The following is a 24161-nucleotide window of genomic DNA, read 5'->3' on the forward strand; positions in this document are numbered from 1 at the left end:
AGCCCATATTTAACCTATGTATTTAGCTCAAATAAGAAACCTTGTAACTAGAAAGATCTTATAAAAATATCTTATTTATTAGAGAGTTGAAGATTTTGTAAAAATCACTTATTTATTAGGAAGTTTTTAGATAACTATTAATTATAGAAGCGGTAGATGATATTTACTAGGGTAGATGTTAGTTGGGAGTTGGAGCATAGAAGTCTCCCTTGAGCATTATAAAAGGGGGTGACCCTTAGCCATTTTGAACAAGCCAAATTTGAGAAGCAATGGTAATTCTTGTTAGTAAAAGGTCATTTGCGTAATTGCAGCGTTTTTGTTTCAAATCAAAATGCTGTCGTTTTTGGTCACTGTTTGTCTTTACTAAAGCTCAGCACTCTAACTTTACCCTTTTGCATTACTGCAAGTTCAGAGCAACTCTCACTCTTAATATAAAAGAGAAGCTAAACACTTGTACGCGTGTTAATGCAATTGATCAGATCTGCAGTTTTCTTCAAAGTTCTCTTTACTCTTTCTTTCTTCTTTCTTCAAAGCCAAATTTGAGAAGCAATGGTAATTCTCTCTTCAATCACTCTCCTCTCAATCATCTTAGTAAAACATCAGTTAGAAAACTCCTTTTACAACAGAATTTGATGTTTCTCTTCTCTGAAGGAAATAAATGCAGAACTCTAAAACTATATAAGAAAATTAAAAGCCAACATAATATGGCTTGTGTAAATTATACAAGATCTCAGTTATAACTTTGTGTTATTCTAGCTTCCAAGCTTTACAACCGTTCATGTTGAATTTCTTTAGCCTTCCAAGGAACATGACAAGAATGAGTATTAATTTTCCACCATTACTCCATCTTCCAACAAATCCATACCAAGTGTCTTTGCATGAACTCTCAGGATGCAATTGCCGTTTACAGCTGTACCCAGTGGTGAACCCAACATTCCCATATGCACTACAAGAAGGCATTTATTTTCCTTTTAGAAAATCTTAATTTATATACATATATAAAAATTTATATTTCAAAATAATCTCTTCACCTTATAACTTCTACGGTGATGTTTAACACATTGAAGTTGAGGGGGTCTTCCTTGATTTTTTCTCTCTCTGTGATGCAGACCAGGATGGTAGAGATGACTAAATAAGAAAGTTGTGAGAGAATCAGATTCTCAGCAAAACTCTTCTTTCGCTTTTTCTTGAGTTTGCCATTTTTTGAATCTGTTTTACGGTATCTTCTGGGTAAAAACGATGTATAGGGTGGGAGATACCTGAACAAAGTAGGAAAAAATAGTTATGATCTATTTTTGTCATTTATTTGATATAAATTCTAATTGTTGGAGGACAATATTCTCTACAAAAACTAATAATTTTAACGAGAGATAGAGAAATTGATGTTTCTATTTTTAATATTTTGGTCAACGAGTTCAGATTAGATTCAAAGAACAAACAATAATAAAAACAAAAACTTAGAAAGTGCATTTTACTGGAGTATTTTGAATAACAATTTTCAGGTATATTCTTAAGACATTAATTTAAACCTGAGAAATTTTTTTTTTTCTTTTAAGAATTGAAAACATTAAATTGTATTATAATTTTGGAAAAATACTTCCCTAAATTATCAATCTGAAGTAGGAATTTAAAAGTATCTTTGTGGGATAAACTTAAAATTATATCTTATGAAATTAGACCTAAACTCTCTCGTTATGACCGGATAGCAAGTCCTTTAGTCACTAGATTTAGATCCATGGGTCTTATGTTTGAATCATAGAAGAGGTAATTATTGGGTTTACCCAAAAAAAAAAAAAAAAAAAAATTAGACCTAAACTTCCAAAGTATGAATAGAAAATACCTTATGTACAAACTATTTATGCAGACTGATGTGTTTTTTAAGTGATAACACAAAAGGAAGGGTTCCAAGTTTACCCTTCAACATGTGGTATCCATGAATGGCCAAAGAGAAGATGTGACAAAAGATTCTAACATTATTTATCTGATCATTTTCTCTCATATTAACGTATACAAATAAAGAAAGGGCCTCTGAAAGTTTCATACCAAAGTTTTACTAAGAATTATTTTCTAATTATATAAATTAAAATACTAAAAAGAAATATATATATATATATATATTGTTGTTTTACAAACTTCTAATTTCATAGGTTAATCTTAACACCTATCATTTAAAAACTATACATTAAAATTTTAAAATATTGATTATCTACTGTATATTAAGCATGACACTTGCTAATTTAATTAAAAATTGTATCATGAATTTCTAGAAGAAAACCAAGAACTTACATCATAACAACGAAGAGCGTCATCATTGCTGGAGAAATTATGGAGAGATCAAACACAGATTCACCAGTATGCCTCGAATTAACCACTTGAAACAATGAAGCAACAAGTTTCTGGTAGGTGTTCATACCATCCATGGCGTTTGAATTCCATTCCGAGGCACAAAACAGCACAAACTGAAGAAATATGAACCCAAATGCCGTAACACCAAGAAGAGAAGAATAAACGCCAGATAGCATGTGGCGATAGCCAATCTCTCTGTAATTCTTCAACATGTATTCAAACTCCCCTTGGTTTGTCACCTTCTTCAAAACCCAGATGAGAAGTCGCAGGAAAGATGGATACAATGTGTTGCCAAGGACGACTTGTGGAATTAGAACCCAAAGGAGGCCTGGATTTGAACTAAAAACCATCATGTTTTCATTGGTAGGGACGAATCCAGAGTTTGAGAAAGTTGAAACAATTAAAAACACAGAAAATGTTAGCGTATGAAGGCCCTTGTTTTTTAGTACTTCTTTTGCATTTTGAACAAGGCTTATATACAAAAAAACTAGACTAATTCCACCTACATGAACAACTAAAAGATAAACTAATACTACATAAAACAAATATTTAATTGAATTATCAATTGAAGACTTTTCATTATCATCATCTGAGCTATTAGTATTTGTAATAATAATTTGATTCTGGTTTTGTGTATGTGAAGAATGTGCTAAACCAAGCTCAATTTGTTCTTGAAAATTTGCGTTTTGTAAAGAAGAAAGGTCGATGTTATAATCTGAACCGACTCTATTTCCAAGGAAATGTTTTCTGGGAAACTTGTAACTTATATAAAGTCCAAGCCAGGAGACGAAAACTTCTCCACCTATAAGCATCAAAACGATCAAAACGACGAGTTGAAAGTGAGAGAAAACCTCCATTTCGATTGTTGACATGCTAGAATTTGTCAATGCGGACACGGAGGTGAAGAATAAATCAAAGTTTTTTGGGCGAAAGGATGTTCTTGGATTTGAGAACCTCAAAGCTAAGTATCCTGCTAAAGAGGAAATTAAGAAATAGAAAAGCTGAATCCAGAAAGGATGTACTTTGACAATCACGACACGAACACATGACCAAATTAAAACCAAAACAGATTTGTTAAAAGAGGCGATTCTGACACTTGAATGATTACAAAAATCCTTTAGATTCTTACAAAAAGAAGCAATAGTATTCATCTTTACAGAAAGAAACAAGGCCTGATGAAGTAGCAAAGTGAGGTGGGTTTTAAAGACGAATATAGGGCAAAGGTGTAACTTTAGTCATCTGTTTAACATCATCAGTTCCAGGTTAATTAGTGCGAGGTAGAACATTTTTTTTTTCTAAATTTTCCATTTGCATCATTGATGACAATAATCATTTGAGGTTTGACTAAACGACCAAAATCTCCTTTTAAGGTCTTTAAAATTACCAAAAAAAAAAAAAATCAAAGAGTTGGCCTGGCGTCAAAGATGTTTGCTTCATTTTTTTAATTTCTGGATTCAAATGTTAAGGTCACCTACCACAATAATTTTGTGACTTACCTGGTCCTTTAGTCTTGTACGGTGTTCAATGAACTTCAGAGATTAGTTGAGGTATACATAAATAGGCCCGAACGCTCCGATTACCAAAAATAAATATATAACAAAACTTATTTTTTGAATAAGTTTTAATTGTTTAAATAAATGACAGAAAGATAATTTGATAAATATTCAGAAACTCATAGCTGTGTAATTCCTAGATGTTATTTATCAAAAAAACTAGGAGATCAATATCCTTAATTCATTATTGTAATGATAGTTGTATATTTAGCCCACACTTATTTTTTCATTATAGGTGATTGAAAGAATCATATTATTTAACTTGATATATTAAATATTTGCTACTACATTTTGACATATAGTTTGTTTTTGAAGATATCACAATAAATTTTTCTCTTTACATCAGTCTTATGCCTACAGACAACTCAACTTTGACCTTGATCTCCTTCAGGTGGCACCAATCCCCTCTTTAAGGCTCTAAAGGTGTCATGACCAAGCTTTAAAATTGATGCTATCCCACTTTGCTAATAATCTCCCTTTATAGGTTCAAGAGACTTAAATTTATGACAAGGCTTTATATCACTTGTTGGGATCAAACATAACAGTAGACCAAACATTGTAGTTATTAGTAGGCTTTGATCCAAGGTGATGGGGTGACTCGAACCTCCAACCTCCGCTATAGTGTTACTCACATAGCTAGCAATCTCCCCTTCAACACCGAGGTGACTGAATCACCTGACCTCTACCAAGTAAGATAATGGCCAACTTAGCCAACAAATTGATGTGAAATAACTTTTTCGTTGCCCTATTATTTATTCGTGGAGTGTTTATTGAATTAACTTTTTATATGAATTTTATCCATCCAATTTGTGTCATATTAATTTATATTTAAGAGTGTTTGTTAGAGATCTCATATCGACTAGGCACGCTCAAGCCAATGGGTTTATAAGAGTGGGCAATCCTCTCACTAAATAAGGCCTTTTAGGTGAGGAGTTAGGCCCAACTGCAACAAGTGGTATCAGAGCCAACCCCATTTGAGCTAAGTGATTGACCAACAGTGAGCTGCCAAACTACCTCCATTTATAGGCAAGTGGACCATATGGGCTTGACAGTGAGGGGGAGTGTTGGAGATCCCATATCGACTAGACACGCTCAAGCCAATGGGTTTATAAGAGTGGACAATCCTCCTACTCAATAAGGCCTTTTGGGTGAGGAGTTAGGCCCAACTCCAACAAGTGCTTGATTTTGACACCAACGACTCGCACTCGCACTCGCAAAGTGCTAAGCAGACTTAGAAATCACACTTGATAAGGAAAAATGAAATGAAACAATAAATGAGAAGCGATATTTAAAGTGATTCGGATGCTCAAAAGCAAATGCTACGTCCACTACTATTGTGTTAATAAAGGGTAAAATCAGGTCGCGTGTGGTGAGCTGAATTACAATCTAGAGAGAGAGAGAGAGAGAAAGTGTGTAAGCTATTTTAGACCAAGATCAGTCAATCTTGTAAATGAGAGGGGTGTCCTCTATTTATAGTGGGAGAGTTCAAGATAATGATTACAAGTCAGCAAGTGGGTAGGTGCCGTATAAATCATTCTTTGCGTCTTATTGGTTATCTGCATAAGAAATATCCTCAAATTGCATAAGGCTTGGGTAGGTGGATAATCCTTGGCCAGTCGCAAGCGTAGCATTCACCGCTGCACTGACAAGAACCATACCTCTTCCATCACTGTGCAACGTGGCAGCGCCTTGATGGCACAAAACCTTCTTGAATTCTGATTGGCTCTCATTGATAAGATTACACGTCAGCCCTAACTTTTCAGGCATAATAGAAGTCTCCCAATTTTTAAGGTTTAAGGATTGAACCTTCAGAACTTCATGATTATGCCGCGACTTGACTTTTCTTGAATGATTCTTGGTCGAGCTAACCAAGCTGCAAGGAGGTCACAGCACGTGTCTCTAAGGGTAGCACAAGCGACCTAAGATGGCCTTCCTCCACAAGTCCAACAACCTGGATCAAACCCCATTCAGTGCCGTACCAATGTCTTTCAACTCTCATTCGTGGTCCGCCACCTAAGAATACTTAGCATATTTTTACTAAGGACAAGGAATCGCATTGTCTCAAGATCAATATGCGGCAAAGAGTGTTCTACCCAAAAGACCTCTTCAGATGTTATCCGTTGTGCTTGATAGCTAATCTGTTTAATAAAATAATCTTTATTCTGACAGATGTGTCTAGTGTACAATAAGTGCCAGCCATGCGCATTAAATGCGAGCCATGCTGAAATGACATTCGCTTTTAGAGCATTAAATGTGGATGAGGGCACATTTAATATGGAGGAGATAATTGAGTCGTCGCTTGGTTGTTCCAATGGATGGAAGCGTTGATTGGCATTCTTGAAGCATGGCACTTACTTCTTCTCACGGATTGATGACACGTGGTCGCAATCAATAGCAAGAAACATATTCTGCCCAAGCGTCACTTACCTTAAAGAAATCAATCGTTGCTTCCTTCCCTTATAAAACCTTAGGCTCGCCTCAAGCTTTGTCACAAAACTCATACTTTCAGAGAAAGAAAAAAGCTATCACAAGACCAGTCTCCCCTTTTTCCAATTGGTACGTACCTTTTGTTTACGACAGAAAGCCCGTTCCCTACAGCCAAGAGGTAAAGAGGATTTCTCCTTTGCTTTTCTTTTACTATTTTTTTGATAGCTTGTCTTGACAATAATGGTAGGTGTGAACTATTTGGTAGACCTTTGTGGTGCGTATTTATGGGCAATTGTGAGGAGAATGCTTTTTTCTTTTATAAAGAATAAGAATTTTAGGGCATGAATCCTTAGGGATGGTCCATAAGGGTTTTTCTAAGGTTTAAGGAAGGTACACTAGGGTTTCTTTTGTTCTTTCACATCGTCATACGAAATACTGTATGAAGACTGAGTTATCGTTGCATATCGCCCTTTTTTCAGATCTCAGAAGCGATGGATGCCTCAATGACCAGGACAACTGAGAGGATGAGCTCACAGGTACAGGACGCCCTAGTACGTCTCATGTAAGAGATTTTGTTAGTGGCCACCCGAGATGAGATGCAAAAGGCAGTGGACCAATACGCGCTTAGCGTGGACGTCTACCAGCATAGAACATATACAGCTCGGAATCCCCCAAAGGGAATGGCTGCAATCTTCGAGGTGATCTTCAAATGCGAGGCGTTGATACCTTTTCACCCCTTCATTAGGTTGATCCTCGATCACTTCGAGGTTGCACCATTGCAACTAATGCTCAACGCATATATGATAGCTGATGCTATGTATATCACATACGGCGAGAATGGCCTTGGCCAGCTGATTGTGTTGGAGCTTGCATGCTCTATTACCTGAAGAAGAGCAAGGATAAAGACTCTTTTTACCTCTCAAAGAGATCTACGATCGAAGGGGGAATATTTGGTTACCCTAGTAATGTCAAGGCCTATGAAACCAAATTTTGCTTCTTTCAATATGATAACGTCTGGCAGTTTAGAGAACCGAGTAAGTTTCCCCTTTTTTACTTTGTGAATTTTTTCTTTCCTTCAGTCTTTGCTTTTTAATGAACTTTTTTGTCTCTTTGCAGGAAATAAGATGACCAGGTTGACAATTTTGACTAATTTTAATTGAATGTAGCATTCGGTAATCTGATCGAGCAAAGTCGTGAAGCGAGACTGCTTGTGACTACCGCCAACCAGAGGAAATACAGTTTCTTCAATTCCAAAGTGTCTTTGGAACCTTTAGTTTGTAAGTGTCCGCGTGCTTTAGAAATTCTTTCTTTTGCATACAGTGACCATTTTCACTAATCATGCTTTCATGCAATGATCATGTCACCTAAAGTCCTGAGACCAACAACAAGGACAAGGGGGTTTGTTTTTCCCTGGGTCACCCCGACTTAGTCATTCGAGGCGATCCCTACAATACCCTCGCTGGAGGGACACAGGTGGGTGAGCGAACACCTACAAAACAACAGGGGAAACTTCTCGGCCCCTAGCTGCTTACTCCACTAAGTAGAAAACCATGGGCCAAAAAACTAAGAAGAGAAAGCAGCTGCAGGCTAAGGAATCAGAGTCTGAGCCAAAGGGTTTAGGCGTGTAGCCCGAGAAGTCGTAACCTTATTAGTCCTTCCTCTGAGGGGTGGCCCCGAGGTCCGCACCTAGCATTTCAATAGTCCCAAAGTGCTCATGTAGAGGACAGGGGGAGGCCATGGTCGCCCAAAGCAGAGCGGGCAAAGAGCCAATTGGTGGGATGCCAATTCCTTCAGGGGCTGACACACTTGCGTTGGACTCCATGGGACAACTTCTAGAACACTTACAGTCAATGGTGTATACCCTGTTGAAGTGCCAACTTGTTGCGACTTTTAAGGAGTTCATGGCCTCTCGACCTGCGGACCTGATTACTACAACGCTTCAGCTGCAAAGCCAGATAGGGTAGCTCATACTCGTCGAGGATTTCCCAATATCAGTTGTTTTTCATACCTTTCATGTTTTTCAGAAAAATGGAGTTTAACCCTTGTCTCCTTTCTCACACAGTCTTTGCTTGCCTTATATTTGGCCCAACAGAAGACTGACCTAGACTCTGCCTGGGGGGCTCCATGAGCTGAGGGAAGAAAATGCAAAGCTGAAGGAGGACCTAACGGTTGTGGACGCAATGGCAAAAGCATACCACATCCAGGTGAATCAGTATTTGTTAGAGAAGAACTCTATCCTTCGCACAGTAGAGTTCCAGAAGGCCAAGTTCGAGAAAAGAGGCGAAGAGATCAAGAAGCTCCAGAGGACAGTGGCTAGACTCACCAAAGAGTGTGGTGAGAAAGAGCAACAGTTACAAGCAAACTCTAAACAAGCCATGAAGGCAGAGGAAGAAAGAGCTCGGTTGTGGGAAAACACTGAGAGAGCATTGAAGATGGACCTTGAATTTTCCCAAGGGTGGGTCACTTCATTAACTGATCAGATGAAGCGACAAAGCCTGGAAATTGAGAGGAAGGTTGCTGATTGAGTGATTGAGGCCATCTATAGTTTGCGGCCAAGGAACCCAGGGATAGACCTTTCCGACCTCCCGATCGAATACCAAAACATCCTCACTTCCATGGCGGACATTAACGATGACGTCAAGGACGAGGAGGGACAAGAGCCTTCTCCAAAGGGTAATCAGTCGGAGGAATATATCCTAGAGGACCTAGGAGCTGACTGGGTGGTTGGCGATCAACCAGGGGACATCGAGGTCTCACCTACAAGGTCTAGAGGTGGATACCAGTGATCGCTTGTTCTTACTTCTGCACAGCCTTGCCTTTAACTTTATTTTTACATTTCCTTTATTCTCTCTGTACTTGTCTCCATTACATATATAAATAAAAGAAATATTTTTTTAGCCATTTGTGATAACACTTATAATTTTTCGTACTCCACAAGATTAATGTTACATATGTGAGCAGGAAACTTGTAAAAACATTACAACGAACAAGATCATAGAGGACAATTTTGCTTAAGAGCAATCTTATTTACAAATTTTACAAAGAAAATTTACAAGGAAATTAAAAATTAAGAGCAAGTTTAGAATTACTGGTAATAGGGGTGAAGATGCTCAACATTCCTAGCTCGCGGTACTTCAGAACCGTTAAGTCTTTTGAGGTGATATGTTCCTGATAATATTATCTTGGTGATGTGGTATGGGCCTTTCTAGTTAGGTCCTAATATCACTACACTTGATTCACTTGTATTAAGAAGAACTTCTTTCAAAACTTGGTCGCCGATCTAAAAGTCTCTTCTCCTGACTTTAGAGTCGAAGAACCTTTTTACGTGCTGCTGGTAGGATGCTATCCTTAACCGAGCCTTGACGCGATGTTCTTCAACTAAGACCAAACTTGCATGTAGAAGTGCTTTATTGTCTGTTTCATTAAATAGGTCTCTCCAAAGTGAACCAGTCCCTACTTCCACTAGGATCATAGCCTTGCAGCCATATGTTAGCGAGAAGGACGTTTATAAAGTAAAGGTTCGCGAAGTCGTTCTATATGCCCATAGAATTTCTTGGAGGTCATCAACCCAATTACCCTTGGTAACGCCAAGCTTAGCCTTCAGAGTGTGCTTAATGGTCTTGTTGACAGCTTCAACTTGACAATTGGCTTGTAGTCTTACGATTGAGGCATACTTTTTATGGATCCCTAGCTCATCGAAAAACTGATTGAATTCTCATTGTCAAACTGCTTCCCATTATCAAAGATGAGTGTATGAGGAATTTCATAGCGACACACTATATTTTTGAAGATGAAGTCTTTGAGTTTCTTGGTAGCGATTGTGGCTAATGGTTTAGCCTCGGCCCATTTGGTGAAGTAATCTACCGCGACCACAGCGTACTTGACCCCCTTTTCTAACTGACATGGGCTCAATAAGATCAATTCCCCATATGGTGAATGGCCAAGGGCTAGTCATGGTTATCAACTGGTGGGAAGGAGCTTGCTGTATGATCGCAAACCATTGACACTTGTCACACTTTTTTATAAAGTTGAAAGTGCCTTCTTGAAGTAGGGGTCAGTAGTACCCTTGGCAGATAATTTTGTTGACGAGGGATCGTGCAGCAGTGTAATTACCGCAGATCCTTTCATGTATCTCCCTTATGATGTAGTCCGCTTCTTCATCCGTTATACATTGGAGGAGAAGGGCGCTAAACCCTTGTTTGTACAACTAATCTTTATGAGTGTGTAACAAGTAGCTCTGGTGCGTAGGATTTTTGCCTCAATCTTGTCATTGGGTAAAGTCTCATCTCAAAGATACTAAATAATTGGAGTCATCCAAGAAATTAACTCCGTTGTAGCCACGATTTACTCTGGTGAGCTGATACTAGGAATCTCCATTTATCAAACAAGAATACTTTCTGGTGCATCTGAGTCTAGCGACGAGGCTATTCTTGCCAAGGGATCTGCAACGGAGTTACTGTCTCTAGGAATTTGTCTGATCGTGAAGTGCTTGAAAGACTCAAGTACGACCTTAGCTTCTTTTAGATAACTAATCATGTTTTCTTCCTTGGCTTGATATTCTTCCAAGATCTGATTGACAACTATTTAGGAGTTGCTGTGAATACTTATCGCGTTTGACCCCATTTCTATTGCCAATCGTAGGCCATTGCGTAGCACTTTGTATTCGGCCTCGTTGTTCGTAGCTTGGAATCCAAATCAAAGAATTCCATAGATGCGAGCCCCTTCGGGATTGAGGAGTGAAGGCCTGCCCTAGCTCTTTTCCTATTCGAAGAACCACTGACATGGAGGCTCCAGGTCGATAAGTTTCAAACGGTTTTCTAGATGACTTCGCTAGCTCATTGCTCGGATTCTTGATTCAGTTGGTACGAGAATTCTAAAATGAAATCGGCAACAGTCTGCCCTTTGATGGTTGCTTTCGGTCTATAATGTAGATCAAACTAACTCAGTTCAATTGCCTATTTAAGTAACTTACTCAAAACCTCTAGCTTCTGAAGGACTTGCCTGAACGGATAGTTGGTCAAGGCATGGATTGTGTGGGCATGGAAGTAGGGTCACAGCTTTCTAGAGATGATCAATAGGGCATAAACTAATCGCTCCATTCCTAGATACTGCATTTTGGAGGCCAACAGTCGCTTGCTCGCTTAATATATTTGCCATTAGACTCTGCTTTCCTTCTGAATGAGAGCTGTGCTGACCGCATGCTGAGAGACAGATAGGTACAGGAGTAGAATTTCCTCGTGGAAAGGTTTGGACATGAAAGGTGGCTTTGTGAGGTGCTCCTTTATGCTCTAGAAAGCCTGCTGACACTCTGGAGTCTACTTAAACTTTTGTTGGCCTTAAGTATATTAAAAAAAGGCAAGCAACGATCTGTTGCCCTTGATATGAAGTGACTAATAGCTGCTATTCTCCCATTTAGACTTTGAACCTATTTTTGGTTAGTCAGGCTTTTCACATCAAGGAGAGCTTGGATCTTCTTGTGGTTGATTTCTATTCCCCTTTGGTTAACCATATACCCTAGGAACTTTCCCAAAGATACTCGGAATGAGCACTTGAGAGGATTGAGCTTCATTCTGTACCTTCGAAGTGCTATGTGATCTGAAGTGACATGCGACTTGACCAGCATATCATCAACATAGACTTCCATCAATTTTCCAATATGCTTAGAAAACATACTTTTAACCAACCGTTGGTAAGTCGGCCCAGTGTTTTTTAAGCCGAAGGGCATGAACTTGTAATAATACAACCCTTGATCTATAACAAATGAGATATGTTTTTCATTCGATGCGTACATCAAAATCTGATTATATCCCAAGTAGGCATCCATAAAACTCAGCAGCTTGTGTCCAGAGGTGGCATCGACGAGCTGGTTGATTCTTCACAAGGGAAAACTGTCCTTCGGACAAGCTTTGTTGAGGTTGATGAAGTCAACACAGATTTGCCACTTGCTATTAGGCTTCTTTACCAAGACGGGATTTGTAACCCGGCTTGGGTAAAGCGCCTCTCGAATGGACCCGTTCAAAAGGAGCTTATCTACCTCGATTTTCAAAGTAGCATAGCATTTAGGGTCCATTGCTCTTCTGTTTTGGTGAACCGGTTTGACTACAATATCAATATTCAGTGCATGGCATATGACATTCGAGCTGATCCTAATCATGTCTACATGAGTCCATGCGAACACATCAACATTCTCACTGAGGAAACTGGTCAGGTCTTTGGCAAGCTGAGGGTTGAGATTACTATCGATTCTCAACACTCGAGTTGACTCATTTGGATCGACTGATACCTCAGATAAATCTTTGACTAGCCCATTGTGAGGGCAATCCTGGATGCAAGGATCCATATTATCCTAGATCAGGCCGGGCTGTGGTTTGATCCTACTGATCACCATTGCTTGTTCGGGGATGCCAACTGGTATTCCTCTCCTTAGCATGCCATCTGCACTGCTTTTATGTAGCATTCGCGAGATTCACTCTCAGATCCGTTTACTTCCCCTATCCCTGTCGGGGTGGGGAACTTCATTTTCAGATGGTAGATGAAGGTGATTGCCTTGAAATTTCTCAGTGGAGGTCATCCCAAAATTCCATTGAAGGTAGACGGACAGTCTACTACCAAAAATTATGTTATTTTGGTCATTTCCTTGGTTTCTCCCAATGTCACTAAGAGCGAGATTGTTCCCCTAGGAATCAAATGATCCCTGTTAAAACCATAAAGAAGGATGGAGGTAGGCTTTAGGTCTACCTCGTCCAGTTGCATTTTCTTGAAAGCTCATTGAAAAAGGATATTCACGATGCTTTTGTTGTCCATCAACATCCTGTGTACTTTGCACCGGCCTATTTTAGGCGTGATAAAGAGAGCATCCTCATGGGGATGATGCAATCACATCGCATCTTTCTCAAAGAAGGTGATCTCCTCCTCTCTATAAACCTTAGTGGGTAGCGGTGCCATGCTCATTACACTTAGGGGTCATGATGGGCTTTCCAAGCATACCTCTCCTGGGCACCTTGAAAATATCCCATGAGGTGTGGTCCTCTGAAGATAATCCCTACACAATAGAGTCCCTTGCAACCATGGTGTTTCTTCCCTGGTTCCTTTTGATCTTTCTCCCAAACAGGAGTTGGGCCATCAACATATTCTTTGAAGTGCCCTTGCTTGATAAGGTCTTCAATTGCTTACTTGAGAGCTCAACAATCATAAGTGTGATGCCCATTATCCTTATGCTAGCGATAGTACTTTTTATTGTTTTTGGCTGAGACGGGATCCGTCATGGGCTCTGGCTCGCCGACCAAGCTGGCCTCTTTTGTCTTATCTAGAATGGAAGATACTGAGGTGTTCAAAAGAGTGTATTGATTCTTGTCGCGATCGCGACGAGGAATTGGGGCATAAGATTTCTTACGCTCAAACTGTTGTTTCTTTCCTTTCCGCTGATCATCATTAGCCCATCTGCGATTAGTCCTCTTATTCTCCCCCAGGTTGGGAGCACTGCTCAAGGGACCGCGGTCATGGCGATTGAGAGCAGCCACCGAATTTTCAATTCAGAGGTATTTTTTGGTGAGGTTGTAAAAGCAAGTGAGGAAAACATTGTCTCGGATTGTAGTTCCTTCCACAAATCTGTCTGTGAGTGAACTCCCACGATAATGAGAGTCCGAATGGACTCTTTAGGAGTATGAGCCACTTTGTGGAGTTCCCTGTGAAATCTATCTATGTAAGATTGTAGAGATTCATCCCTCTTCTGTCGTATGCTGCTAAGGTAGCTCTATTATGAAACGATCAAGTTATAGTAGCAGAAACAATTTTTTTTTAAACCTTATAGATTGTTCCTTTGAACTAAGATCAAGGCACAAATTTACAGTTTATACAACATATTAAAATCTACAAAAAAATAGCTCAAGGTTAAGAAACCATACCCACATTTGGAGGTTCCTCCAACTTGTCTCGGAATGGGTTTTGCTACCAACCCAAGTGTAGGATCGAACCAATGTAGTCCACACGAAGACAACCTCAAAGAACTAAAGAAAGACTTGCTAGATCCTCTTTAGCCTTTAAGAACCACGATGAAAATCAAATGAAATATTTGATTCAAGCAAAAGAAATCTGGCGTGGGAGAGAAGAAAAGGGGCTAGAATATTTTTCTTTTTATGATTGAATGAATTAATTAAATAATTCACAAAGAGTTGCACTTATATAGTGCACACTTTGCCCTATTCCATCATGGAATAGGCTTGGACTCCAACCCAAACACCCGTTGTATCCAAACAGCCCCTTTAAGATATTATAATTATAATTATTATTGTTATTTCAATTAAATTAAATTAATATATATTTCATATATTAACATTTAACAATAGCAATAATTCATTTAAATATATGCGAACACATATTTAAATATAATTTCACTTATTTAATTTAATAACAAAACAAATGAAGGCTACGACCTCATCAAATTTAATTGCACTGTGAAATTACCAAAATACCCTTTCACCTAAAAAGATGAAAACGCCCTCTTACAAACTAGTTCTTATATTATCTTTTATGTGTGTGACCCGTAGGCTCCTTATCATATCGATAGTATGTAGTATTGTGATTAACACCAATTAATCATCTTACTACACACAGACCAAGATTGGCTCCTAGCAAGGCGTCATGGCCACCCGATAGATTCAGATTCAGATTCAGCGAAGCAACTACCTGTCAATGATATGGTTACCATACAATCCAATCCTTTCATCATACGTTATCTCAATGAGATCAAGGTATAGAAATAGTGTCAACCTCGGTTACTCTCGATATTATGTATTCAGTTACTAGACCAATGACTTGAATTATAAACTAGATAAAGCAACAACTCAATCCCACTGTGGCCACAGTTTTAGTATCACATTCCTTTACTGAATTGTGTCGTGAGATAACTTCTCCCGTACCCGGGAGTGATGAATCCTCTGTCGATCCACCATAGTCTTGATACACTCCTTGATGCAGCCAATCACTATCGTATTGATAACTCTGAATATAACTATGTTGGGCTAGTGTCAAATTGCACCAATCGGTGCACAAGGCACTCCGGTGATCTTAAGTCTAAGGATCATATGCACTACCATTCGTTAGAGGATTTGTTCCATAGACACTGAGGTTACCATCCATATGGAATCCTTTGGTGGGTCAATTCAGTGAACTTGCCTACAGCAAGCACCCATGTGTTGCACCAGGTTGTCACCAAACAACCTTGACAAGTGAGATCAGTCACTGCCTTTCTACATAGTCGTTCAACAATATGATAGCCTTTCCGTATTGTATGTACCCTTACTTCAAAACAATACTAGGGCTACTGACGTTTCTAGAATGGCCATCATATGTGCTCATAGGGTTCTCACTATCAAGATTTGAAACACTTGATACCCTCGTCACGATTCTACCATTCTAAGGACATATATCAATACATACAATGATGATTTACGCGATATAGAATAAAATGCCTTTTATTGATCAATGAACATTATTACAAAGAGTCAATTCTACAATAATTGATTGGCTCTAGGGCACCTACTCTAACAAGCTCAACGGCATTGAAAACTTCTTGCTCGCTCGAAAGTGTCTCAGGAACAACGAGCTCATTTGGGGCCATAAGTTGACTGATCCCATGGTAAGTGACCTGAACCAGCGCTTGGCATAGGCAGTTAGGGTTACTGTTAAACAATGACATTTGGCCAAGTCGGAGACTTGGTGGAGTTCCATGAGGTTGTTGAACTCATACAAGTGATCCTGCAGGTCTGAATTCCCATCGAATGCCCACATGTTGGGCATCTGAATCTCTATAGGAGAGGAGCAGCTAAAACTACTAGAGAAAAGGGAGACACCTTTGCGACTTTCCCACGCTCATTCTGCTGAGCCTTAAGCTGATCCAACAGTTGCTGTAGTTCCTCAATCTAAGGCAGCAGAGCTACCTGGGGATCACTTTCCACAACATGGGTTTGATCCTCACATTTGCGCTTGAGGAAAGACTGTAAACCAGGCTCTTCCTCAACTTAGCCAAAAGCTCTGACAAATTTTGACACACGCTGGCTAGAGCCATGTGATGACATTGAGTGATTTGGAGAATTTTCCCGATCTTTGCGATGGTCTGAACTGACCCACAGTTGACAGGGATTTCCTGCATGACAACGGTCAAGGTCATCATTTCAACGATATTGGGAATTTGCTTGCCTCGCACTTTTGTGGGAGTGCCAATGAGACATGGTGTGGGACGGATCATGCTGTGACATGTCGCTGAGTTGTAGTGCCACGAGTGTTCAGTTCGCTAGTCCATCGGAGCATTCTGATCTGTTGTTCGCCATTTGCTTTCCCATTCTTTGACATACTACAGTGCACGCGGTATGGGCTTTCGAGGGACCTACAGGCATTTTTTGCAGTGGCACCGTCTCATTGGTTTCTGGTGGCACAACCTGATCCAAACGGTTTAGCCTTTGGCTAACCATTTGGAGAGTATTATTGAAGCTCTCTAGTTAACTCATGATGAATGGGTCGAGTCGCGAGCTTGAAGGAATATTCGCCATGATACTTTGGACTGGCGACACTTTGGGAGAAGTGTCCTCTTGTACCTAGGGGATTTCCTCATTGTCATAGTTGGTTCACTTAGGTTCAAAACCGCGAGCCATTTGCTGATTGGTAGGACTGATTAGTCAGAGATTTCTGATGAAGAGCGGATACTAAATTGGGCCCTCCTTCTAGCGTCAAACTATTGATGCTTGATTTTGACACCAACGATTCGCACGTGCAAAGTGCTAAGCAGAGTTAGAAACCACACGTGATAAGGAAAAATGAAATTAAACAAAGAATGAGAAATGATATTTAAAGTGGTTCGGATGCTCAAAAGCGAATTCTACTTTCACTGCTATTTTATTAATAAATAAGTAAAATCAAGTTGCGTGTGGCCAGCTAAGTTACAATCTAGAGGGAATACAGAGAGAGAGAGAGAGAGAGAGTGTGTGTGTGTGTGTGTGTGTGTGTGTGTGTAAGCTGTTTTAGACTAAGATCAGCCAATCCTGTAAATGAGAGGGGTGTCCTCTACTAGGAGAGTTCAAGGTAATGATTACAAGTCTGCAAGTGGGTAGGCGCCGTGCAAATCCTTCTTTGCGTCCCCTTGGTTATCTGCATGAGAAATATCCTCAAATTGCGTTAAGCTTGGGCAGGTGGATAATCTCTGGCCACTCGTGAGCCTAGCATTTACCTGCTGCGCTGACAAGAACTATACCTCTTTCGTCACTGCACGACATAGCAGTGTTTGGACGACATAAGACCTTCCTGAATCATGATTGGCTCTTGTTGACAAGATTTCACATCAGCCCTAACTTTTCAGGCATAACAAAGAGTTTCTGTATTATTAGTTCTCTTCCATTTAGCAATGATTTTTTTTCTCTATTCTCTTTTAAGTGTACAAATACAAATTAAAGGAGATCGCTTTATGAAAGGTTGGTGTTACGAAAATTGAATCTTGGACTTTTAATAAGGATATAAAATTATAAATAATTGAGTTATTATTATTATTATTTTTTTAGTGTGATCAGGACAAATATATTAAAAATTCATGTAAATATATATAACAATTATTGAGCATGCCTCTACACAACACATAAAAATATATGAATTATTGATCAAGTCTCTATACATTACATAAAAAAATAAATGAATTATTGATCAACCTCCATACATTAATAATATTCCTAAGTTGTTTAAGGAAAGGCATAACTTCCCGTCACTGAATATCAATCATAGAACACTAAATTAACATCAATGATATATTTTTTTCCCCAATTTAATGTTAAAGAAAACTGGTTTTATCTATAAATATATCTAAAGGTAGACCATAAAATGATAATAAAATCTCATCATGTCATCGTTAACAAAACCTTACATAGGAAAATTATACAAAATATATTTGTTATATAATAAAAGTACGGCATTAATAAAATAGGCATGGTTGGCATAAATAATTGAACAATAAATGAGAGAGAAGTGGCATATGGAAGTTGGAATCTTCCTATTTTGAGCGGCTGGCATTGCAATTAAAGAATAATAAAATCAGCCCGGTGAGATGGTACTGTTAGCACTTTCATGATACAACGTCAATTTAGATCTTATAAATTCGACTTTGCAGATAAATTACTTCCTCAAAAATAATTATATTATATAATAAAGAATAATTAAGGATTAAATTTGATCAAACTTTTCTATTAAAACCTGTTTGGTTAGACTTATCTTCTGACTAAAAGAGTTTATTTTAAAGTATTTATAAGCATTTTTGAATTTTTGTTTACACTGTTTGGTTGCATTTTAGAAGCTTTTATAAATAAGATATTTTAATGTTTATGGGAGAAGCTTATTTTTGCTGATTTTCTTGTAAGCTTTTATGAGCTTATTTGAAATGTTAAAATTTCAAAAACATTTTTTAAAAATTTGACTTGATTTATTCTTATATCTTGATTTTGATAACAATGACGTCACACGTGCAAAGTGCTAAGAGAATCTTAGAAATTACACGCGATTTAATTTGTGAGTTAAGATAAGGTTGCAAACACAATTGAATACAAAGACTTAATAATAAATAAGACAAATAATTTTTATAGTGGTTTGGATGCTTAAAGTGATTCCTACATCCACTGTTTCTTTTATATAAATGTGTTACAAAAAGTTGCGTATAGCGAACAGTGAACAGAGGTACAATGACTGAGTATTCAGAGAGAATATCAAGTCAGTCTCTTTCTCGTAGGTTGTCTTTGCTATTGAATATTGAAAATCAGAGAATGATCAATCTCGAATTTGTGAGGAGGAGTCCTCTATTTATAGCTGTTGAATTCAAGGTAATTATTATAAATCTACAAGTGGATAGGTTCCGTGCAAATAATTCCTTGCCTCCCATTGGCTGATAACTTAGGAAATATCCTCAAATCATTTGGGGCTTGGACAAGTGTAAAGTCCCCATTCACTTAGAGACAAAACCTGAATCTGTTGGATTGGTGATAACCATTTTCTATCTATCTTAAGATGACGTGACAACTCTTGGATGATGCAGAATTTTTTTAAATTATGATTGGTACTTGCTGATATAAGCTTATATCAATCCTTATTTTTTAGTGATAACATAAAATGGGAGCCATGAACTCCCGGGATGTAAAGAAGGATCTCGGAGTAATTATCAAATAAAAGTAACTGGCAGACACGATCACAGTATCTTCTCATTTGTTATCATTACATGTGGTATAAGGACAAGGTATCATTTATAATTAGAAAACTGAGACAAGAACTGAGATAATGTAACATTATTAATTAAAATAATGCCATCATTTTGGGTCAATAAGACTTATCGTAAAGAAAAGAATGATTGGAGTCTGATTACTATTATTAGGGACGGCAAGCCATGTGACCTTGTGCTTGTCCTTATCCAACGGTCAGTATTATTAATTATTTGTCGAGAGAGTAATAAATTTAGCTAATCAACCGACTATACCTATCTAATTCGGCACCAACTTTTGTCTTTTGAAATCACTTCTAATTTATCAACAATTGGCCTTGTTTATTCTAAGCCTGTATGCTCTTATTGGGTATTTGTTCTCGTTTCTCTTTTTTGTTTGGTTTAAGCAGCTCCATTATGGTGTTTGTGTCCATCTCTTTCCTTTGTTTGAAACCTATATACTCTTTTTTGAGCAGTTGTTCCCATCCCTTTGACCAAAAAGATCGATACATTTATTCTAGTCTTCTTTAGACCTTATCTGAAGGTATGTCTCTTGTTTTCTGTGTTGGAGATTGGTTAAACGACTTTGGTTTTAGATTACCCATTTTAAAGTACAGCGGAATATTTACCAAGTAAGTTTAGACATTCCCAGATTTAGCAATATCAAACGCAAGTGCAGAAAGTAATTAAGACATTCCCAGATTTAGCAATATCAAACGCAAGTGCAGAAAGTAAAGAACACAATTATATGCATGGTTCGGCTAAATCCACTTTTAGCCTACATCCATGGGACCTTGTTTAGATCGAAGCAATCCACTAAGTTTAAAACATATTACAAGATATGGTTCAAAGTTTATCCAAGTTATAGTAAAAAGAACTCCCATTTCAACTTTACACTTAGCATCACACTCTGAATCTTTAATGTGTAGTAACTTCTTGGAGCTTCCTCTCGCCAGGAACACACCCGAGAACAGCTTATAAACCACCAAGCTTCAAGCACCGATGCCATACACTAGCATTATCAGAGGAACCACGTTCCAACAATCATCAAGTATATGTTTGATATGGTGAGGTTTTGGCACAAAATGGAAAATGAACCTTGAACCTTAAGAGAAAGAATACTCTAAGAAATTCAGAATAAAGTCAAAATAATAGATCAAAATGTTAGATTCATTTACACAAGAAAGAGTATTATATAATGAATGATTTCTTGCTCAACAAAACAGTGTCATGTTAGCCAACAAGGAGCTGACCCATGTTTGTCCAAATAAGCACTACAAGAAAAAGTACTTTTTGCAACCAATTTTTTTGCAACTAGGCAAAAATAGTTGCAGATACCCCACATTTAGTAACTAAATTCCAATTAGTCGGCCAAAGGGGAATAAAATTCTAGGGCTAATATATTCTCCTTTTTGGCGTCTAAAATTAATATTCTGCGACTAATTTGATTTGTTGCCCAAAATATCACATTAGCGACTAATTTATTTGGTTGTCAATTCTTGCGTGAACACAATTGGCAACTACAACAAGACATTCCGCAACTAAAATTATGGTTACAGAAAATAATTATTTGCAACTACTGAATAGTTTCTAAATTAGATGCAAATATTTATTAATTAATTTGTAACTATTTTTATTAGTTACAAAATGATACAATTACCTAAATATCCAAGCTTCTAACAATAATTACAAAGAGCCTAGGGTACATATGGTAACTAATTATTTTGTGCATATTACAAATAGTTGCAAAAACTGATGTATAGCAACTAAGATGTATTTAGTTGCTAAAAGTTGATAATTTTTTTGGCTCCCACTTTCCCGGTAAAATGAAAAAATGATATTTTAAATTATGACTAAAATTACTATTTTGTAACTAATTAATTAGTTGCAAATTATCTTCTTTTGGCAACTAAGATTTTAGTTGCCAAATGTATGGTAAATTCTGCAAATCAGTTTGAGCGCCCCATTTTCCCGCTTGAAATAAATTGAAATTTTGGGTATGTTATTTTGACAACTAAAGTTATAGTTGTTAATAAGAGTTGTTCACAACCAAAATGTGAGCCACTAAATATTATTTATTAAAAATAATATATATTACTAGTAACCAAAATCAATTAGTTACAAAAAGTTTGGATATCAAAATTTGATAGTGGCAATTACTGTTAGAGTTATCGACTACTTCAACATTATTGGGTTACGCAGATACATTCAGGCGTCTCGTTGCCCGGTTAGCAAGCGGGGGTTGTGGGGGCAACGCCCCCGAGGCCCCAGGCGGTTTCAGCCTTTTCCATGTATAACCATTGTAGGATTTCTTTAAGTTATTAATTTCTTCTTGGGTTGGGCTTAGCAATAAGAATCCTTGTAAACTAGGTTTACTCATTTAAACCTCGTATATAAACCTACTTTTACCTTGTTACGAGTGTGATAGCAAATTATAGGGTAATTCATTCATTGTAAACGAGAGAAAGAGAGGTGAGGAAATATTACAATAATTTGTATTTTATTAAATTTGCAATAAAAATAAAAATTTCAAAATCACCCTCCACATCTAAAATTTCCATAAATAATCAATTTCCCTTCAACCGAACTTCAATTAAAACAAACTCCAATTTAAAACCCAATTTCAACTATTGCCCAAACCATTTTCATAGGCCATACCATACACAGTCTTACTATTTTCTTTAAAAGTAATGCTACAGTCACCGAAGTAGTGCACCGAATGACGTGGCAAAATCTTAACCATTGATTAATATTAAATTAAAATTAATTAACGGTCAAGATTTTGCCACGTAATTCAGTGCATAAATTTGGTGCACTACCGTCGGTCGCTGTATTATTTTCCTTTCTTTAATGTAGAAAGAGTGGTACTTCCCGTACAGTGGAATGCTTTTTATAACTTCTAAATCAGACTAGTTTTAAGACATTTATAATCCAACGGTAGATATACAAACAAAAATAGGGTTTCACATCCAACGTCCCAAAATAGCTCCACTGCCAAACATTAAAAGCTTGAACCCTAACTCTTATTCTTCCTCTTTCTCTCCTGCTTCTACGACTCACTGCCACAAATTTGTGTAGCAGGAGAAACTCTCTATATCTACTTACCGAAAAAGAAACTCTCTACACCTCTCTCCATATGCCTTCTTTAGCACCCTTTGAAGTTAACAGAACAAAAGAAGAGAGGCAGATGAAGAAGAAAATAGCTCTTCAAAGTTTAGATGAAACTGACTTTTCGGTGGAAAAGAAGAAAAAGGACTCAAAGAATAAGGCGGATGACTCTGAAAGGTCTAAGAAGAAGGATAGCAAGAAAAGAAAGGTTATGGAAGAAGATGACAAAGAGAGAAGTGAAACGAGCTCGGAATTAGGCGAGCCTGTGAATTTGAAATCGGATATATAAGAAGAAGTAAAAGAAAGCGAAAGTAGATGCTGAGGTGGAAGATGAGGAGAAGAGTGAGAATCCGAATGCTATTTCTGGGTTTCGAATATTGGAACCATTGAGATAGAAACTCAAGTCTAAGGGTATTGAGTCTCTGTTTCCAATTCAGGCCACCGTTTTTGATATGGTTCTTGATGGCTCCGACTTGTAGGTCAAAGGACGAAAATGCAAAAAATTCAAGTAGCAGGAGAGAAAGGCAATTCTACAAGACGGTGTCGTTTTTTACTTCAGTAAAATCAGTTGTACAATGAGCTTTACTTTACTACTTTACTCTTCGTCTTTGTCTTTTTATATAAAAGTGTAAAGTTGTTCTTTACTGTAGTTCTTCTTTACGAATCCAGTTATCAAGTAAAGAAAATCAAACACATTTCTCTCTATTTTTCTGCTTTGTTCGCAAACCCTAAGCTAGTTTTAAAAGGTATCAGAGCACTGACTAATGTCAATGGCCTCAGATCCTGCTATCTCTCAGTTTCTTAACAGCACCGGGAAGATGATGTCTGAAATACAGAATCGGACTACCTCGATTCTTGCCTAGAGCTTACAAGTAATTAATCCCAAGTTGACGAGGAACAATTATTGGTTTTGGAGCTCTCAGATTCTCTTTGCCGTTGGATCACATGAGCTAGAAGATCATCTGTTAGGTAGAGTACCTTGTCCTTCACCTATTCTGATTAATGAATCTGAAGTTGAACTGAGTAGTAGTACTGTTGGAGAAAGTTTAAATCCAGCTTATATACTGTGGAAAAAGATTGATAAATGTTTAGTGAGTTGGTTACTAGCTTCAATTAGTGAAAGCATGTTCTGTGTTGTGTCTAAGTGTAGGTTTTTCAATGAAATTTGGTTAGCCTTAGAAAGTGAGTTTGTTACAGACTCAAAAGCTAGGCCTTACATTTGAAAAATTTACTTCAAACAACTCATAAAGGAGCATTGAGTATTAGTGACTATGTGAAGAAAATGAAAGAAACTGTAGAAAGCTTAGCTGCAAGTGGATTGATTATCTCTGATGGAGTCTTATTACAGTATGTGTTAGATGGTCTAGGGCCTGAATATGATCCAGCAGTAATGACACTCACCTCTAGACTAGAATCAAAAGTGGATACTGTAACTCTTCAAGAGGCACAGTTTCTGTTGCAAAAGTATGAAATTCGTCTTGAGAAGTTTAATTCCATAGATCTTT

General features: G+C 37.8%; 1 protein-coding gene across 1 annotated transcript; it reads right to left on the bottom strand.

Moving 5' to 3' along the window:
* Positions 1-568: 568 nt before the first annotated feature.
* Positions 569-3497, bottom strand: LOC116109529 (sodium transporter HKT1-like). Its single transcript, XM_031395757.1, has 3 exons — positions 2287-3497; positions 1032-1259; positions 569-946 (listed from the first exon to the last, which is right to left on the bottom strand). The coding sequence occupies exons 1-3, from the start codon at positions 3495-3497 to the stop codon at positions 748-750; spliced, it is 1638 nt and encodes a 545-aa protein (XP_031251617.1). The 3' UTR covers positions 569-747.
* Positions 3498-24161: the final 20664 nt, after the last annotated feature.

The sequence above is a fragment of the Pistacia vera genome, unplaced genomic scaffold, assembly GCF_008641045.1.
Source record: "Pistacia vera cultivar Batoury unplaced genomic scaffold, PisVer_v2 Contig581, whole genome shotgun sequence".
Classification (NCBI taxonomy): Eukaryota; Viridiplantae; Streptophyta; class Magnoliopsida; order Sapindales; family Anacardiaceae; genus Pistacia; species Pistacia vera.

What these genes read in the sequence shown, in the direction of transcription:
- LOC116109529 (XM_031395757.1), bottom strand. Translation starts at nt 3,497, where the DNA reads ATGAATACTATTGCTTCTTTTTGTAAGAATCTAAAGGATTTTTGTAAT. An exon ending in ACGCTCTTCGTTGTTATGAT is followed by an intron (nt 1,260 to 2,286) that starts GTAAGTTCTTGG and finishes TACTTTGTTCAG; the next exon opens with GTATCTCCCACCCTATACAT. An exon ending in ATCACCGTAGAAGTTATAAG is followed by an intron (nt 947 to 1,031) that starts GTGAAGAGATTA and finishes GCCTTCTTGTAG; the next exon opens with TGCATATGGGAATGTTGGGT.